The sequence below is a fragment of the Vigna radiata genome, chromosome 8 (assembly GCF_000741045.1).
Source record: "Vigna radiata var. radiata cultivar VC1973A chromosome 8, Vradiata_ver6, whole genome shotgun sequence".
Lineage (NCBI taxonomy): Eukaryota > Viridiplantae > Streptophyta > Magnoliopsida > Fabales > Fabaceae > Vigna > Vigna radiata.
In genome coordinates, this window is record NC_028358.1 from 33,313,228 (window position 1) to 33,333,737 (window position 20,510).

General features: G+C 32.9%; 2 protein-coding genes across 4 annotated transcripts; both read right to left on the reverse strand.

Annotated features, from left to right (window-relative positions):
* Positions 1-1,750: 1,750 nt before the first annotated feature.
* LOC106772827 (UDP-D-xylose:L-fucose alpha-1,3-D-xylosyltransferase MGP4-like) lies at positions 1,751-5,127 on the reverse strand. The gene is made up of 4 exons (XM_014659433.2): positions 4,604-5,127; positions 3,782-3,943; positions 3,145-3,360; positions 1,751-2,288 (listed from the first exon to the last, which is right to left on the reverse strand). The coding sequence occupies exons 1-4, from the start codon at positions 5,087-5,089 to the stop codon at positions 2,079-2,081; spliced, it is 1,074 nt and encodes a 357-aa protein (XP_014514919.1). The 5' UTR covers positions 5,090-5,127; the 3' UTR covers positions 1,751-2,078.
* Positions 5,128-6,602: 1,475 nt separating this feature from the next.
* Positions 6,603-16,009, reverse strand: LOC106772054 (serine/threonine-protein phosphatase PP1). Of its 3 annotated transcripts, none has more exons than XM_014658201.2 (4): positions 15,559-16,006; positions 8,163-8,722; positions 7,592-7,807; positions 6,603-6,967 (listed from the first exon to the last, which is right to left on the reverse strand). In XM_014658201.2, the coding sequence occupies exons 1-4, from the start codon at positions 15,731-15,733 to the stop codon at positions 6,944-6,946; spliced, it is 975 nt and encodes a 324-aa protein (XP_014513687.1). In that variant the 5' UTR covers positions 15,734-16,006; the 3' UTR covers positions 6,603-6,943. The 3 variants fall into 3 exon arrangements, with proteins under 3 accessions (XP_014513687.1, XP_022640960.1, XP_022640959.1); XM_022785239.1 differs by lacking the exon at positions 6,603-6,967 and adding an exon at positions 7,087-7,407 and having other exon boundaries at positions 8,163-8,314; positions 15,559-16,009; XM_022785238.1 differs by lacking the exon at positions 6,603-6,967 and adding an exon at positions 7,087-7,407 and having other exon boundaries at positions 15,559-16,008.
* Between the last annotated feature and the right edge of the window lie 4,501 nt (positions 16,010-20,510).

The window sequence follows — 20,510 nt, forward strand, 5'->3', positions numbered from 1 at the left end:
CAGGTCACCGGCTATCCTCTATAGGCGTTTTTCTTCCTATCGGCCTTAACTCATTACCGATCTTCCTCTTCGTGACCCTGATCGACTTGAGCCATTTATATTACAAAAGGGATGTGAATTTACGTTGAATTCTTAACGGAGGAGGGCATTCCTTTAAGAATTGAGAGTACACGGAAGTTGTTATCCGTCCAACGAGAATTATTATTTTATCTCTCTTCAAGAATTGTAGGTGCTGCCATGTACACACAGCAACGCTTCCCTTCCACGCTCCACCGAATCCCTCGCCCATTTTCTCTCTCCGCAGGACCCATCCACGCCGTCGCCAATGCAGTACGTCGCCGGTCATCAGCTGCAGCACCACCAAGTTGTCTGGGCGAGTTTGATTCAGGGGCGAGTTCGAATAACACGTACAACAGCTGCAGACCGCATGATTGCAGCCAAACGGGCGTGATCGCTTTGCAAGTCGAAGAAAGCTGCTATCATTAAGAATTTCTCATTCTTTTTTCTTCAGCTCTGTCAAATATTTATTCAACAATGTCGAAACCTTTATGAAATACATTATATTTCATGGGTGGGTAAAATGGTTCATTTTGTTTTAACTGTCATGAAATTTTCTAACAGTGGTCCAAACAGTTACCAGCGTTCGTATTTGTCTTTTTTAAATTTGAATGTGTTGGCCAAAGTGCTCACTGATTATTCTCCTTCCGTTCATGATGAGTTTGTCTTTTTCATGAATTAAGATAAGAACATCATTTACCGGTCCAGTGGTGCTGCTGATCATACTGAGGATAGAAATTAAAATAAAAAGGGAAGCATGCACGACTTGAGGAAAAAAGTAAATAAATAAAGTTAAAATATAAAAAAGATTAATTTTGTAATTAAAAAAAATTTATAGAGAGTTGGCGAAGTGGAAGAAGCAAAGGTGATGGTGGAGGAAGGAACACCCTCATCTTTAATCCTATTTTTTTCTTTTGTCTTAACTTTTTTTTTATCATAACAATTCATGTGATTTTAAAGCTTTAAAATTAAATTGTTTCAATTAATTTTTCTATGAATTGTACCATTTCAATTTTTGCAACAATAAAATGAATTATTTATAATTTAATCATAGTCCATTTAGTTAAAATTAAATTAATTTACTTTGTCAATAATATTAAATTTAGTGAGAGAGATCTAATATATTTGACTATTAAGTTTATAATATAAGTTAAATTAACTTGACTCGATTCTTTAAATTAAGTTAACTTTGATTTGATTTTAGATTTTAGAGACTGGTTTTTGGCTGAAACCGTTAGAGGCCAACTCAACTAAGCTCCACTTATATGCAAATTAATTTTAAATTTTTAAACTAAAATTATAACTCAATCAAAATCCAATTAATTGAATTGGATTTAAAATCCAAAAATATAGATTTAGATTTGTGATAAATACATTTAAATCGAGTTAAAATAATAAAGATTTGGATTATTATAAATTAAAATGAGATTTCTAGAACAAAATTTTCTTTNTATTGTTCAGATGCAATTAGTAATTGTTCGAGTGCAAAGAGCAATGATCCCTTTTTTTTTCCTTCAAAGCCCGTTTTTCTCTTTAAAGCCCATTTCTTTTTCTTTCAAAGCCCAATTTCTTTTTCTTTCAAAGCCGAATTATAAGTGACAATGATTTTATACGTGTGAATATAAATTTAATAAAATTTATAGAATCCATATTTCTCTTTCCGGTCTTGAAGATCACAGTTTTGACTATAATGTTTGTTATACTGAATCCAGTATTTCCCTTTCATATTATATTATATATGCCAAATTAATAATTCTTACAATGGAAGAATATTCTTAGTAAACATTATACATCAGGTACAACTATGAAGAACCAAATAGAAGTCTACCCTTCTCTTCCTTCTACATTTTACAAGCTCCTTTTTTTCTCTCAACCCATCATTTAGTCAGTGTTGCATTGTTGACAGCAACAGTTATAATCTGGAGTAAACACCCACTTATTCAAGCAGGATGAACAAATTGGCAGAACAAGGATTTTTGTGAATAGAAGTGCTTGGACCAAAGCTAAAGAAAGTTTTGTCATCATAATGTTCCTAGAGGGGACTCGTGTGCATGATCATCTACCAACCACAAGCCATAGTCACGAAACCGCTTTATTTTCTTCTCAAACCCAACGATATAGTTATTGTGAATGATAACATGCATGCCTTTAGTTTCCTTCACCCATGTCTTGTTCTTGAAATATAATCCGCCGGTGGGGAATGCTGCCTGTGGCAGCAGGTACATATCAACCTGAAATGGAAAAATTCATCATGAAAAGAACAATTTATACGATGTACATATTTTAGATGTTCTAAAAACTAAATTAATCCCACCATCTCCTTCTAGGTGGCCAATAAATCCATGATTTAAAATGGTTATATATCAGACTAGAGATCAAGCTTTAAAACAAAGAACCTTTGAAGGAGAACATTTGGAGACCAAAATGACATAAAAATAATGAAGTACTGAAACATAAGCCTTAAAAGTCAAAGTCACGTTTAAGATATGATTTACTCTGTAATGCCTGATAAACCACAGAGAACAATCAATAACCAAAAGGAAAACAGAATTTTTATAGTAAACTACAGTATAATCAACCAGTGCATTTATTTCTTTATTATTTTTATAGTAATATGCCACACAAATAATCCAACAAACGAAAAAAAAAAAAACAATTTTTTGAGGATAAGGTTACGTACTTCTAAGCCTCCACCGAACCCCATATTGGAAGGAGACCAAAGCGTAATTAGGCCATACTTATTGAAGTTTTAGATCTAGGGAATTTCAAAACATGGTCATGGATAGAAAATAGAAGTAGCACCTGGATAAGCAATAAGGTACAGACTAGATAGTTGACACCAATTAAACTGTCAAGTCACAAGAATAGACTTTCCACTTAAGTTTATAATAGCATGCACTTTGCTAATTTATCAGAATTAAACAAACTTTACTTATTACTGATTGGCCTTAAGCCTATGCGCCATTATTAGAAACAAAAGATCCTGAGTCCTGATTGACTATCCAAACATGTTCCTACCATATATAAGTATAATTTGGGTCTACATAGGCTATATAGACTAGAAGGAAGTAAGAAAATACAACAAACCTCTTTAGCAATCTTCATCAAAGCCCAGTTAAAAGCAGGCTGGTCATTAGATTTCACAGTTTTAGTCCACGGTTGAATCTGAAGTTCCTCAATCCACTTTTTCAAAACTAGCTTTGCTTCATTGGTAGGGCGGAGGAAAATCATGCAGCTACAAATGTAAGGACGGCCTTTTTTTCCTGGTGGTGGTAAATCGTGAGAATGGTTCAATGGTTTGATCTGATCTCAGAAAGAAATAAAAGATAAAGTCAATAGTACAAAAACAAAATGGATTTTCACACTAAAATTGCAAACATATTCAGACAGGGAAAATGATAAAAGAATAAACCATCACTTCAAAAACCATGTATTAACCCTTATGTCTGTCAATCTTGGATCAACCTTCACTTATTGCATTAATCCAATATCTGACAATCTTGTAAAAGGTAAGTAAAGCATCATGTGTCATCAAATCAAACATAGTGGAAGTATAAAAACCCCAGCACCAATTTTTCACAAAAATGACTTCCAATATGAATTTATATACATTGCTTGATTTAACATAGGCAAGTAGTTTCCAACATTGATGAAACTCTTTCTTATTACAATAAATTAATTGAAATCAAGGCAGAAGGAAATGAACTTATAAGAGAACACTCACTGTAGTCATATCATCAGTAAAGTACACATCATGGTTCCCTACAAGATAAGGAAATGGATCAGCCAACCAAACCATATCAACATCATTGTACATCACACCATATCCAAGCTCCAAAATCTTCAGCAGATGTCTTGGCCTCCTGGCTGTAAAGTTGAAGAAACCCTATATGGCCAAAAAAACCGAGCAGAGATCAGAAAAACTAAGTGCCACAAAAAATTAATAAATAAAATCAACTTCTTATCATTGTTTAAGCACATTGGGTAGAAGTTGTGCTTGGAAGAACTTATTTACAACTTATTTGAAATTTAGAAAAGCTTATACATTATAATTTGATCACGTCTTTATCTCTAAATGATGTGAGATCTCCAACAATCTCTCACATCGAACACTGGACAAGTCGATCATGAGGACTGGATATCTTCATCGTGAGAATAGAGAACACCCAATTGCAGATAACATAATAGACTCAACAATTTTCACTATAATAGATTTTGCTTGTCTTATTAAAGGAAACTTTAAGCCTAAGTCAGTCTCATGAACCCTTTCTCTCCAATAGACTCACCTACTGGTTCTAGATTTGCACCTTAATCTAACATATAAGCAGCCTTTTATACAACCCCGCTCTAATGAAAGCTCCAGTAGTTATAACTAAAGCACAAGAGCAGTGGGGGACTCCAAACCAAAAGAATAGTCCATTGGATGAAAAAGTCTGAAACGTTAAGTAACACACCATGTAGTTATTGTATTCAGAGTGAAACTCCTAACATTTCCTATTGTTATTACTGTATAAAGGAATCCAGTTAAATGCAGTGAGAAAGAAACCTGAGAGCCAAACTTATGGGCAGCTTCAGCATCAAGCACGGGAGGGATGAGAACAGCGTGGCCAGGCCAAAGATCATTGACCCGGTGGAGCGAGGCGTAGTCCTCAGCAATGACAAGGACCATATCTTGGCGATCCTGCATGGCGATACTAATCAACCAGTTGTTGAGGAAGGGCAAGTAGGGTTGGCTGACAATGCAGACGATGACGGAGCCATTTTTGGCCACGAAGGAGAGAGCTTGTTCCAGTGTGTAGTGGTCCCATTTGGAAGCTGAGGTTGAAGTTAAAGTAAAGGAGAGAGCCTGGGGCATGCCGAGCCAGGGGCAGAAGACGCCCACTACGACCACGAGAGCGAGCAGGGCAAGGAGGGTGGTGGGGTCCAGAACGGAGGAGAAGGATCTCTTGGAATTGGTTGAAGATGAAGCTGAAACGGGAAATGGGTTGGAGAAAGGGTTCTGCAAAGTTCTCTGGTGGAGGAAGGAGGACATTGCTGATGGATGCAGAAACAAAGAAGATTGGGAATTTCTGCAGAATGAGAAGAAGGGATTTCTGATTCACTCAGATCGGATCACAACCCTACTGATTCGACGGCCTTTCTTTCTTCTTTCTATTGCGTCGGTTGTTAATGTTCGTTCACTCACAAACTTCATCTTTGGTCATTTCTTCCTGCACCCCTAACTTTTGCAATTCCCCTTTTTACCCTCACTCAAATAAAAAACCCTAATTACTTCTTCTACCCAACCCCATTCTTTTCCCCAAGCGCCACTGCACCATATTCACAGTTTTCCTCTAGTAAATAACACCCAACGTAGTAATGTTTACAGGATGTGGGAATTACACTCTGGATTGCTGAATTCGGAACTAAAGGGTGTGTGCTCTTCAGCTTCTTCATCTTCTCCCAAGTACGAAGCTCCGGTCGGGGGCGGCGGCAGCAGCCTAGGTTGGTTGGTGTCCTTTCTCGCCGGCGTCGCTTCCAGGAGTGTCGCCGCCAAAATGTCGACGTTATCTTCCACTCCATCTCCAAAAAATGCAGATCTGCATCGTGATCCACCTTCAACTTTTAGCCATCATGCGTGTCACTGCAACACAACGCAGCAGCAGCAGCAGCGACTAAGCGAACAAAATCTGCAATACGCCGGAAAAAAAAACGATAGAGATAAGCTGGTCGAGAACAAAACCATGCATAACAAACGCCAAAAACCGAAATCGCATGAACTTCCGGGTTGTTCAGTTCGGTATAAACAACCGGATGTCGGAGTCCATTTCGGATGGAACAATCCAGGAAGCAATGGCCCGTTTATTGATATATAATATCTTTGTATTTTTTTTTTTCAAAAACTATTTTTTGAAGCTGAATTTAAAATTTTAAAAATTAATACATCTGGAAATTCCTTTTTTCTTTTTAAATGTTCGATTGTACAATCTTTAAATGCTTCAGAATTTCGCTATATTGATAATTAAAAGTGGTTCGTATTCCTTAAAGATCTTATCATTATCTAATCAAGATTCAAAATATTAAAGCACAAAAAATCCCCTCCTACTTCGTTAAACATATATCGTTAATAGTTCAATTTATCGTCAGGACTGATTTCCTTGGTCACATTTTCTTTCATGTTTTTTCTTATTTATATATATTGTTAAGAAAATAAAGATAGATTAATATTTTTTTTTTTTACTTTTTACCACGTAGAAAACGTTAAAAAAAAGTCTTATCCATTACAGTAGATGCCATTATAATGGGATTATTCACTTAACATGCAATCTTTTAGCCAGGATTACCATAAAATACCTGCACAGGTTAAAAGAGTTAAAATTTACTTGATTTTCCTATGAAATAGAGTTCCTATAGCAATACACTATAACAAATCAATAGGTCCCGTATAGTAATTAAACATGGTTTCACTGTTTCAGACATGTATTCATCAAGAAAAAACTCGAGAGATTCAGCATTAACAGGATTTCCACCAATGTGAAAATGGCACCCAAAAATTAACGACACCATTTTTAGCGGTTTCAACGTCATTCATACAACAACTGTAAACATTTTTAATTAGTTTTCAGAACACATTTAGACGTATCATCAATTCTTGAGAACCTTACAACTCCACGACATATTGCGGCTATTAGTGTACAAAAGGAGGAAATTATGGCTGTCCACCTCAAAATGCAAATTTGTTCCAGAGAAAAACAACGGTTTACATAGTTTCATGATGTGTTTCCCTTTGTTTTTACATTTCCAAAATATCATACGATACCAAATGGAACTATTTTCTTTCCTTGCAACTAATACGTCTTCAAGTTCAAGCTGACCAGTTGCGGCAGCAATTTCACCAAAATTAACTTCATACTCTTGTACCCATGAAAGACTGAAAGGCAATAACAAGAAGAGAAATTTAGAAAATATTGGTAGCGTGCATCGATCGTGAAAAACACAGTGCAAAAAATTGACACTAGTGATTTTTCAATTGAAAAGCTGCATTCTATGTCCATTGTTAAAGTAAATTCAATCTCCCAAATATTTCCTAGGATCATTATCACATATAATCAGATCATTCTAAGTTTTCAACAATCTTAAATTTCACTTGAATGGTTTAAAACTATTTAATCCCACAAAACTACCAAAAGTGTACACCAGGACAAATATTTATTACAAAAAAAGAGCACGGCGAAGTTCTGCTCCAACAAAAAATACACATTCCCTACAGATTCTTTGTAATCATGACAAGCACCTATTTCAAGAATAGAAGACAAAACAAGAAGCAAAGCAGAATTTGGCAATTAATACGATAATCTTATTTATGAACCTCTGCAAAAGATTCAGAAACCAAGTCTGAGAAAATAAAAAACAAACTGCTTCCACGAAATTGCCAATTCACTGTAAAAGTTAAAAATAACAAATATCCACATATATTCCCTACACATGCCATAAAGTATATACCACTTGATTTCGTGTACGTATTGCTTCAGTAGATATTAAAATATCACCATACCTTTACACCTGCTGGGGAGTTTCCTGGCTTAGTAGTGGTAGTACTGTTGAGCTTTGCTTTTTTATCAGCTGGCTTCAATATTTGGAAAGAGCACATTAGTGTCTCATCAACACTCATCATAGCACCAGCATTGTCAAACTCCCCACAATAATTAGGTGCCGAAAATATTGTTACAAGCTGTCGGTTAGCAAAGAACTCATACCCATCCTCAACCACCTGGTCAAAACTCAAGACATCAATCCAATTTAAATTTAGTAGCACGTCTACTTGATAGATACTATCCTTCAATCTAAATGCAGAAATGTAAAAACGAAGCCTCATAAGCAAGCTAATGAATGGCATGTGAAAGGGAGAAGTTTAGCCTCAATGAATAACCAGTGTAAGAATTTATATGGAAAATAGTAGTTCCAAGTTTGTATAAAGTAAAGCAACTGTAATAATCCTGATAGATAGATAAATATTGCTGGAAAAGTCTCACAATAATTTTAGTCAAAAACTTAAAATGGAGATACAAACTCAACCCTTTGAAGACTTGCGATAACACATTGAACACTTAAGACAGAAGTTTAACCTGATGAGCACGACAAATAAGATCCAAATCATGTTTCTGAAGAAACTCCGAAACCTTATCAGCACCAAATGTATATGAAACTCCCCTATCATTCATTCCCCAACCTTGAACCTCTTTGCTTGGATCTGACCAGAGGAGATCACAAAGCAAACCTGTATCAGGCACATCAGTGGGCCGTAGTAGATTTCTAATTTGATCCAAATTATGCAAATCAGGAGAAAGGCCCCCATGCATGCACAATATTTTTTCATCAATGAGTGCTGCCACAGGCAGGCAATTGAAGCATTCGGTAAATGTCTTCCATAACCTTACGTTGAACCTTCTTTTACACTCGTCATAAAATCCATATATACGGTTAATAGATGCACATTCATGGTTACCCCTCAAAAGAAAAAAGTTCTCAGGATATTTTATTTTATACGCTAGGAGAAGGCATATTGTTTCCAAACTCTGCTTCCCTCTATCCACATAATCCCCCAAAAATAAGTAGTTAGCCTCAGGAGGTAATCCACCATATTCAAAAAGCCTTAAAAGATCAGAATATTGACCGTGTACATCACCTGAGAGATCAAAAAAAGGATAATAAGAAATCATCACACCTTTTTTTTCTGTAAACCATAATAAAGTACTATGTGACAATTACAATACTAAAGGACAGTAATAAATAGATCATGTCTACCGAAACCAAGATCTTTGCAGATTTGTATGCCAGACAAGGTCAGGCCAAAAAGGGAACAATTGATATTGCCAACCCTATTTGACATTGGTTAAATTTCATCATTTCAAATAATTGCTTCAAGCAGAATTATTATTTGGACTCATGGATATCAATTCTTCTTTCACCAATGCTAAGTAACTTATTTTACATGAATACTGAATATCTTTGTCAAAGTTCTTTTGTTTCAAATAACTGCTTCAAGCAGAATTATTATTAGAGTCCAAAAAGTCCTCACTCACTAATGCCAGATTAATTGGTTTTACATGGATACTGGATATCGATACCGCTTTGAAGGGAAGTTTCACGGCTGCAAACAAAATAGCTTTTTCTGTTTGATTTTACCCTATTATTCATGTCTAGGAACATGTTACTAAATGTATTCATCAAACGGATGTTCTTGCTTCATGTGGTCCTTTACAAAGTACAAACATACAGAACTTCAGCTGAAGCTCTATTTGAGATCAGATATCTAATATTGTTCTATACTTGGAATTTAACAGTCCTGGCTTAACTGGCTATGCATAAATGATACATATAGATGTTTTGATGTAACAAGTTAAGATCTCTTGTACAGGAGAAATAAATCAATTATATGTAAAAATATGTTTGACTAATGGAGATGTAGAAGTCAAAAACACCTAAAAAATTAACTACTTTAAAAGCTTATTTTTCCGAAGTTCTTTTAAAAAGAAAAGGTTAAACTAGTTTTTTGGTAACACCAAATTGACTCGCTAAAATAGGTACCAACAAAAAAAAACACCCAACATTCAATAACTATGTAAATTTTTTAATTAATAATGTTGACATGCTAATTTGACACTGCCACATGCCAATAAAATATCTTACTAAGATGATTACATGCCAACACTATTAATTTAAAAGTAGTAGAGTTACTCTTAGAATCAAATTAGCATATTTATTAAATGTAGGATATCAAAACCACTGAAGAATTTTTGGAACCACCAATTTCAATACGGGCAAATTTTAGAAGCACCAAAAATATGTTTAACCCTAAAAAACTACTAATTAATTTCAGGACCAAATTAACATATTTATTAAATGATGAATACCAAAAACACTAAAAAAGTACCAAGTTTAATTGGGAAATTTTTGGAAGCAACAAAAACTTATTTAACTCTTAAAAAGAGCTACTTTTTAAGAGCTCCTTTTCTTAAAATTTCTGTTTGACCCAGTTTCTTTAAAGGAGATGAAAAATAAAACAAAAGTTGGGGGCAAACAACAATATACAAATCATAGAAAAAATTTCCTTATATATCAAAATTTGAACGACCCCCTTAACACTTCAACTCTTAGATACAACAATAAACTTGACTAGACCTATATGACTGAACTAGGACCTTAGGGATCTATGAAAGAATTATATAGAAGCAGAGATCAATTATGTTATTTTAATTAGAAACACATCTTCTATCTACGCCATGGCTTAAAAAGCTTAATTCCCACATGATGTAACTAATTCTGTGTGTTAGACATCAGATAAATAACTTAAAAATCTAATTCTGTGTGATAGACCCCATGCAACTGATGATTAGGAAGATAAAATGAAAGGTGGGACATTAAATCGGTGGGTAAGTGGTTGGGAGAGGCTAGGCTCTTGAACTCCTAGTGATCTCATACTCTTTCTTTTATCTCTTTGTTCTTTCAACTCTGTTTGGGAACATTTCCCTGTAGATCATCAATGAATTGGCTACCTTTAAAACAATATTTGAATAGATATAATCAATTCTATCAACGGGTATCTGAGCTATCAATCCCAGGAGCATTTCATGGTTCACACTCAAAGGATGGAGGCAAGACTGGATTTTTTGGAGTGTAGGTATGAAAATTTTGTGAGGAAAAAAAACAAGTAATGAGGTGTGTTCTTCAGGGGGAAAGGGCAACAAGTCATACGCAATTTAGAGGAAATGCTAAAAAGCCTCAAGCAAAAATTGAAGAGAAGAGGTCATCATGTTCACAGCACTAGAACAAGTAAGGTTTAATGTTACTTTAGGTCCATATTTTTATCCAGAATATTAGAACAAGTAAGGTTTAATGTTACTTTAGGTCCATATTTTTATCCAGAATATCAAATAAGTTCCTTTCTTTTTCGACGTTTCAATTGGATCCTTATTTTTATAAAATTAAAATAATTAGAGGCCTTCCGTCAACTTGAAACGGCCGTTTTAAGTTTGGATTACGAGACATGGTCAGTGTATTATTTTAAATGACGTGACAGTTTATACATGATTGACGTGTATTTTGTAATTTTCAAATTAAAAAATTGAGAGTAAATTGAGAAAAAGAAATTAAAGGCATTCCCTTTCTCTGCAATTGAATAATGCGAAATTAGGATTCGTGAGAGAAAGTTGAAGGAAGTGGAGCTGACGGAGGTGTTGAAGTCGGCCTTGGAGGATTAAGAAGAGGTGCGGCAAAAGAGGGCTTCGACGATGCAGGTGAGCCAGAAAGGGACTACTTTCGTGCAGAGGGAAAGAGAAAAGATGATTAAGAAGGCGTACAAAGAGAGGATGATGAAGCTGAAGAAGGAGATTCGGTTGAAAAAGGTGGAGAAGCGGACGAAGAGAGAGGAAAGGGAGAAGAAGAAGCAGGAGAATATTCTCAAATCTGCAACCAAGTTCCAGAAGATTACCAAATCGAAAAACCGGAAGCAGCTTACAGTTGTTCCTGATGAATTGTTCAAAACATGAATATCTGTATTTGTTTTTTTTTTCAACTCAGTTTTAATATATTTGAATAGCACTAACGTATGATTTCAGAGACTCAAATTTCCGCTTCACTCTAGAAAATTCTTCTTCATTTTCAGCAGCTCGTTCTCTCTGTCTGGTTGTTTCTTCCACCAAGTCCTCAACTATCTGCCGCATTTCATTTAGAATATTGTTTGTATTCAAAGCAAAACGCTCCATTTCCTCTAATTTCACAGAAACGTTCTCTAACTGGGTAGACTTCCACTTAATTTCTTCCTGACTTACACTTACTTTTCCCTTTCCTATTGCAGTTTCTGACTCAGCCAAGAAAACTCTTTTGACAAGGGCTTCCATCACATCTGCAACCATTTGTACAGACTTGAGTATCTCTCCTATATAAGCTGCATCTTGTTCGTCAAAGGAACCATGGTGATGGCTAATTTCCATCCAAGATTCTTCATCTGCGTCATCAAATGAAGAAAGGTCAACATTGCTGGACCAACCTGATAATGGGATCCCATTTTTGTCAACAAAGCCTACCCCCTCTAATTGTTTGATGCCACAAGCTGTATGGGCTAGATGAGGATGAGCCTAATCGAACAACAATGATTTACTTTTCTCCCACGAACCCTAAACCTCAACTTCCCCCAATTTCGTTTGGATTTCGCAGATGCAGAGGAGAATGGGGCTTTCAGCACTTTTATAAATTTCTCAACTTTGCCCTTACTTAAAAAGGTGTTTCCACTCTTTAAATTTCATTTTTTAATTCAAAAATTATAAAAATACAATTCAGTCACGATTTTAGTGTCACGTAATAAAAAACTACACTGTCAACATGCTACTTAACACCCTCCTTAACAGTGTTTCTTCAAATTGACAGAAAGGCTCTATTTGTTGCAATTTTACAAAAATAAAGACCCAATTGAGACGCCGAAAAAGAAAAGAACCTATTTGATATTCTGGACGAAAATAGAGACCTAAAGTGACATTAAACCTACAAGTAACACCTGCGGTGAAGGTCAATTTAAGGGTTTGATTCATAGAAGGGATAAATAGTGCAAGCTTGAGATTCTCATATTTTTAGGCGAAGACGCTTATGTTTGAACAGCAATGTTGAGAAATATTTTGATTTAGAGATCTGATACAGAAAAACTTCAAGCCACCATGGTCACAGTGGATGGTAAGGTGTTGGCATAGTACCAATGGCATGAGTTTTGTACTCTAGAACCCACGTGGAAGGATTTTCATACAACACTCACTGAGCGATTTCAACCATCCACGACCCAAAATGCATGAGTTCTTGGTAATCCTCGAGATAACCAATTCAGTGGAGCACTAAAGGGAGCCATTTGAACTGTATGAAGGACCATTACAGGGAGTAGACCCCAAGTATCTTATAGAGATTAACTTGAATAGACTGAATGATTTGATATGGGCTGAATTTAAGTTGCATCCATAGAAGGAGTTACCCAAATAGATAAGGGATATGCACAACAAATTTGAGAGAAAATTGCTTTTCGGTCAAGGGGTTCCTTGGAGTGATAAGGGAAGGGGTTATAGTTAGAGCTACTCATGTACAAGAATCTATGATGTACAAACACACAATACAAGTATCAGATACGACATGACACATTTGATACAGTGATTCTTGTCATCCTTAAAATGTAGGACACAATACGTTTAAAAACTATATGCATACATATAGTTCACAAAATAAAATAAATATTATAACCCTTAAAAAAACATATTAAATTGAAAATTATTATTAAATATTATCTAAATGTATATATAAATAGTGAGTGAGAATTGTTTCTATCTACGTTTGTTGTCACAGTGTTTGTTTTTTAATTATGTGGTACTCAAATATCAAATCCTGAAAATGGTTTCATGGAATAAATCACAAAAATTATATATTTTATGTTTGTTTAATGTTTGGAATAATGTAAAAAAATAAACATAATGATAGTTAAACACTAAAAAGAAAAAATGTCACTGTTATATATATGTGTGTGCGTGTTGAATGTTACAGCTGAGGCTAGTTTTAGGAAAATCGGGTAGAGTAGAATCTTGGGATGTGTTGTCTTATACAACATGGGTAATAAAATCTTACTCAAAGGACAATACAAATTTATAAAACAGGATTATAATTAGCTCACACCAATAAGTAATAGTGTTAGCTTCGCAGCATCTTTCTGAAGCACATTTTCATATCACTTTTAACAGCTGACTGACACTTCATGATATGCATTTAAAATTTTAAATGTATCCAAACGTATCTGCATCAAATACATCCAAGACACAGATACACGGGCCTGATCCACCTATTAGTGCTTCACAAACAAGAATGATGACTTAGGAGGTAGAAAGCAAGAGGCAGCATACAATAAGAAGTCAGAACACATACTAGGGAAGTGATTCTAGTAGCCTAAAAACCACAAGCACTTTCAAGAGCAGAGGATTTAAAAGAACGTCGAATGCTAAAATGCAATAAATGAAAAAAAGGGGCTGTGTTTTAGATGTGATGAAAAGTTTGAATTAGGGAATTTGTATGGCAGCAAGAAAATGCAAGTATTGATCTTAAAGGTGGAAGATGACCTTGTTATTCAAGAAATGGATCTTAGATTTGCAGCTTTCTATGTACAACATAACAGGTATAATTTCAAAGAAATCAATTAAGATATGAGGCTTAGGCACCTCGTAATACCCAAGTCTCTATCATAACTTTCACTCTATGACACTACACTCAGTGACACATCACTCAACTCCCTTGTTGGTCAAAACCCTCCATAGGTAGCCATTTTCAAGACACCAACAACCAGACTTTGATATCAAATGATAGGCACTTAGAGAACTCACCCTCAAATACAAATACTAGCAATCAGGGGAGAAAATAAAACACTTAAATACTCCATCAAACATCCCAACTACTCAATGTGAAACTTATGCACTCAATAATACATGCTTCCCTATCACACAGTAGCATTACTCTTTCTCTGCACGACATTTCAGTGTAAAACAGTTTCGTAGGTTAAAAATTATAGTTTTGAGCATAGCTGATACTGCCTTTGTTTCCAATATTATGTTGAAACAAAACAGCACAATTCTTTTAAGGTAGCAAGCTATTTGAGCAAATGAAAGCTGAGTTTAAGGTTTGGGTTTATTTTCCTGCAAAATACACTCTAGTAGCATCAACCACCAATCATTATCCCATTGTAACAGACTGAGCAAAGAACTATCTTAGGGATGACACACAGATCTTGATCCGATAAGACTTAATAGGGAAACGTAAAAAAAGGGATTAAATTATTTGATCATTTTCATTTAAACAGAAAAAGAATGAAAAGATAAGCCAACAATACCTCAACTTTTAACAGGAATGAGAACACAAGACAACAACCGCATTTGGTCAAGGAAGACTTAAGTGCAACAATCAATGGATTTCACCCCAGGTCAAAAGCCGACAACTGTTTGCCTCAGCGACCTTAGCTATTATGTATGAAGCTACAACCATTTCTTTTTCCACTATACATAAGCTGACACTACATGTCCCTTAATAGTTTATCGGTACTAACATTGGACTAATCGCACAACCTTAATAGATACATCATCAACACCTGGGCCACATCGGGAAAACAATGACCAAATTTTTCTTCCACACATTTCATCACTAATCCCCTCTATAACACAACAATTCCCAATAAGCTAGCACAACGCAACAAAAAAACATAATTACGAATGCAACGAATTTGCAACCCAACACAGCAGAAAAGTAAACTAAACTAACTTCTTAAACCCCAGACACAAAATCAGATGGCGAGGAATTAAAACAGACTCGAAGCACTTGGATCATAACAAAAGCGCAAAAATAAAACCCTCGCAGTTGACCAAGACAGATGCGGTTTCGGGAGGGTGATGCAGGGGTTAAAAAAGGAACAAAGGACAACAGCAAGTTGGAAGAGAAGAGGAAAGAAATTACCGCAAATCTTAATCGGTGCTTCGAGCTCCAATAAATTAGGTTGTTGCAAGAAAATATCTCTGGAAGCGGTACAGAGCTGGCGGATCTCGGACTCCGACAGCTGCACCTGCTTCCCCGGTCGGCCACGAACTTCGAGAAGGCGATTGATTATGTCGTTAAGAAGTGCTTCGTCCATTTGTTCCACTTCCAGAAGAAGCACGAAGTCAACGTCTCTATTGGATGCAAGTACGATGGTGAGTAATATCTGAAGTGTAGAGGCAGTGAGCGAATAACATGCCTCGGTGGAGACGACGACCAAAGCGCAGTCGTTTTGCTAGGAAAAGGGTATGCTTTTAGGGTGTTGGCTTCGGATACTTCCGCACATTGGTTTCAACTTAGTGAGGGGAAAATTAGGAAGAGGGCAGAGGGATTGTTTCGATTAGGTTATGCCAACGAATAGAGAGAGATTAAATTTCATAATAAGCTTCCTTTGCTGACCTACTTAATTAAATTACTCCTCATCACCGGAAAAATTAAATGTTGGTTTTCAAATATATATATATATATATATATATATATATATATATATATATAAAAGCAACTTTAATTAATAAAAACAATGTAAGTTGCAACCAATATAATTTGTNGCAACTTTAATTAATAAAAACAATGTAAGTTGCAACCAATATAATTTGTATGAAAAATAGTTCAAGAATGGCAACGTTAAATAGGGTGAAATTAGAAATGTTGGTTTTTATATATATATATATATATATATATATATATATATATATATATATAAAAGCAACTTTAATTAATAAAAACAATGTAAGTTGCAACCAATATAATTTGTATGAAAAATAGTTCAAGAATGGCAACGTTAAATAGGGTGAAATTAGTCATTTTGCTCTTTATTCTATTTTATTGATTAATTAAAATTAATTATGCATATTTTAATTTAAGTCAATAACATATTTAAAATCAAATAATCTCACCAATATTTTTTTAAGCGATGGTTTGTTGTCAATACTCTAATCTTATAACACCACTTATAATACATTTTATTATTTTTATCGAATAATTTAATTTATAGTTTAATTAAATATGTATTATATGTTTTAAAAGATTATATCATCATTCAAGTCCAGAGGAGACTGATCGAATATAATAAAAATTAATTACCCAATCTAAGTATGTCAATAATTAAATTTAAATAAAATTAAATTGTGATTAGATTAGCATGGTTAAAAATTCATATAAAAAAAACTATAAATATAAATATAGGTCAAAAATATGGTTATTGAAAATTTTACTATTTATAAATCAAATTCAACATCATTATTTTTAAAAGTATATAGTTGGAAAATAAGTTATCTAAACACAAAAATGACAACTAAAAAATAAATGACAAAATAATTTATTTACATTAACTATCAAAATGGGTTATTAGTTGGGTTGGGTTGAAAAAAATACATTCTTTTACGCGGATCATATTTCAACTGATTCATTTAAATCCGGTTCATCCGGGTTGAACCCGTAGTGAGTAAGGTTGGCCCACCAACCCACCTAATTTTATTTTTATTAATTTATTATCTTATATAATCCTAAAAAATATCATTTTACTCATTATATGTGGATTGTATTGTATTTTTTTATTATCACTTTGAATTGTCTTGATTTTAACATTATTTTTAAAGTGAAATTCATTTATATTTGAATTATAAAAAGTTTGTAATTTTTTTATTTAAAAAAAATTATAATTAAGTGAGCTAGTGAGTCAACCCGTAGTGGGTCAAACTGAGTTCAAATTTTTCTAATTCACTAATAAATAAGTCAGGTTAGATTAACTCATTAAGTGACCAACCCGTGCTGCACTGGGTGTCCCTTTTCGACACCATTACATTATCGTTTAACCTACATAAAAAAATATATCCATTTAATATGTTACTATTGAAAAAAGAATTGGTTGTCATGATAAGCTTTCTTTAATATGTTTGGAAAAATATATTTTTCAATGTTACAATAAAAACAAACTTTCATTGTGAAAATATCACTTACAAACATAATTTCCTTTATAATTTAGGTATAAGCATGTACGATGTACATCTTTAATGGGGTAATTTATTTTTGAGGATTTGTTCAAGTTGGCATTTTGAGATCAATATAGTTTGCTGGCATAAGAGTTGCCAACAAATGTAAAACGATCTCCCTCACATGTTTTCATTTTTTTTTCTTTAGATTTTTTAGGTGAATTTTTATTTGTCTCTTTACTCAATTTTCACTTCCAATATTCTAAAAATTTATTTAGGAAAACTTATTTTAAGATATACTTCATGTGTTTTAGAAAACTTATGCTAAAAATATTGTTTCAAAAATTTTGTCTTTATGTCGTAAAAATTCCAAAGTAATTTAGAAGTAACTTTTTCAAGAATAAAATTGTCGGTTTATCAAGATTATGAGAATGAAGGAAGAATTTAGCAATTATCAAAAGGAAGTAATAGTTTAATAATTAAAAGAGAAGGTTTTTAGGTGGTTATTGTTCGATTTTAGAAAATCCAATTCAAAATTATATTCATGAATTCAAACTATTTTGTTTACAAAATCAATTTATACTTTTATAAATTCAAATTCAAATATTTATATTAAGTTTTAAATCTAAATTTATTTTTTCATAAAATCAATTTAAATTAAATTTCTATATTTAAATTTTTCTAATAAAAAATATTTTTTATATAAACTTAATTTTAAATTTAAATATATTTTTCTAAAAATAAATAATTATTTTATCTAATATATAAATATATAGAAAAATATAAATAATACATAAAACATTAAAAATATAATTTAATAGACTAAATTCTTACAATTATATAAATTCCTACCATTTAAGTAAAAGCTAATCATCTATATATCCATATAATATACACCAAAAAAAAACTTAAACCATTTTTTGGTGAAATGTATTCTGTGGGAGGAAGACTGAATATTTTTCACATAATTTAGACATTTGTATATTCTCCATAAGACCAATACCACAAATAAATAAAAAATATCAAAGAAAAACTCTATTGTAGATAAGTTTTTTATGACAAGTAAAATGGACTTTTTGTGATAAATATTCTAACCTCAAAATTATTATAGTCATAGAAAGTTCTTTATTTGTTTATTTTTATGACTTCATAAAAACCTATTTAAGTATATTCAACTTATTTTGACAAATTTTTTAAAAATCTGTCACAATAAATTCAACTTTATGTGACACATTTTTTAATCATCTATTATAATAAGTTCAGCTTATTACGACACTTTTTTATTATCTCTCATAGTAAGTGAACATACATGACATGTATTCAGAGACTTGTCATAGTAAGCTGACATATTATGACAAGTATAATTCAACAATTATATCACTAGACCAAACAATTCCTGGGCAAATAAATTCATACGTTAAGTTGTCCAGTAAACTTTAAATCATTACATTGTATATATATAAACATACAAACTTTACAATTGTTTCAAATACTCTCCAAAAGATTCTAAAGTACTATAAATCTGATATATTTTTACAAGTCATCACTAACATTCAAAAGAAAAGAAGTTCACTTGATTCTTATTTCTTCTATCTCTATACCTTCTAATGAGGATAAATCATTAAATATCTACAAAAAACACAATGAAGTTAAACAATATTGTAATTGATAATTAGATAAATATTTAGTCAATTCTTTATTACCTTAATCCATTTGTACATATAATCATGTGCATGTATTTCATGACGTAATACTCACACTTATAATTTCCCAATTAACGTCGATAATGCAAATTAAATACAAATAATTACAATCATGCACACACACTCCACATAGACGAGTATGAATATTTCACAATATTTTGAATTAAGCCTAACATGTACAGTACTAGTATGGAGAGTCAATAATTTGAAATAAGTTTCTCCAAAATAAAATAAAGTAAAACTCTACATTGTGCCCAGGATTGATTTCAAAAGAAATTTAACTTAACTTTTCTAAAGGAAAATTTTTTGAATATAGATTGAGTCGTTCATGGAAATGAAGAAAGTTTTATTGGAATACACGTTCTTTAAGAGCTTTCATACCTTAACATGAAGTCTTGGGAAGTTGACATAATCCATAATTTCATCAGGCATCGTCACTCTATCCGTCTACAACCACAAAAGGATGCATCTTATCATACAAAACCATATATTTACTTTCTCAATATAATGCGTTATTTTGAAGGCTTTATAAGTATTTATCCTTATATATGTTAACATAATTGTTATGTCATTGGTGAACTCACTTACTATGATAGGTGGACTACACTTGTCATGATAAATTGTCATAAATTCTATTTTCTTTTATTAGTTAACATTAACTAAATAGTATTTCATTCTAAAAAAATTATGGTTATAAAAGAAGAATATTATTTAAGAAAAATGATGATTGATCCACCAACATTGTGGGAAACCAACTTTATATAACATGACATAATTATTGTTCTTAATCATATATTTTATAATTGTGTAACAATGATGATAAATGTGTCTTTTAACTAATCTTGTGTACATATAATTGTTTATACCTTTTGATATGATAAACACCTACAATATGAATAAAAGACTCTTTTTCATATGCTATACCTAAGCTCAAATGCTATAATAGAAACATGCATAAAAGAATAAAAAATCCATGTAAATTATTTTTTCAACAATCATATATTCAAATTTGCACTTATATAATTTTATTTTTAAATATTTTTCAAACTTAAGCATGATCGTTCGATCAGTCACAAGTTGGATGATTAATCTTAACTCAAACAACCAAACAAACTATCCATGAATCCGACCGATCATCCATTCAATTAATTGATCATGAATTGACACATTAATCTCAGTAATTATCAACTTAGACATAGAATATAATTAACCATAAATGGGTCATGATTAGATAAATAAT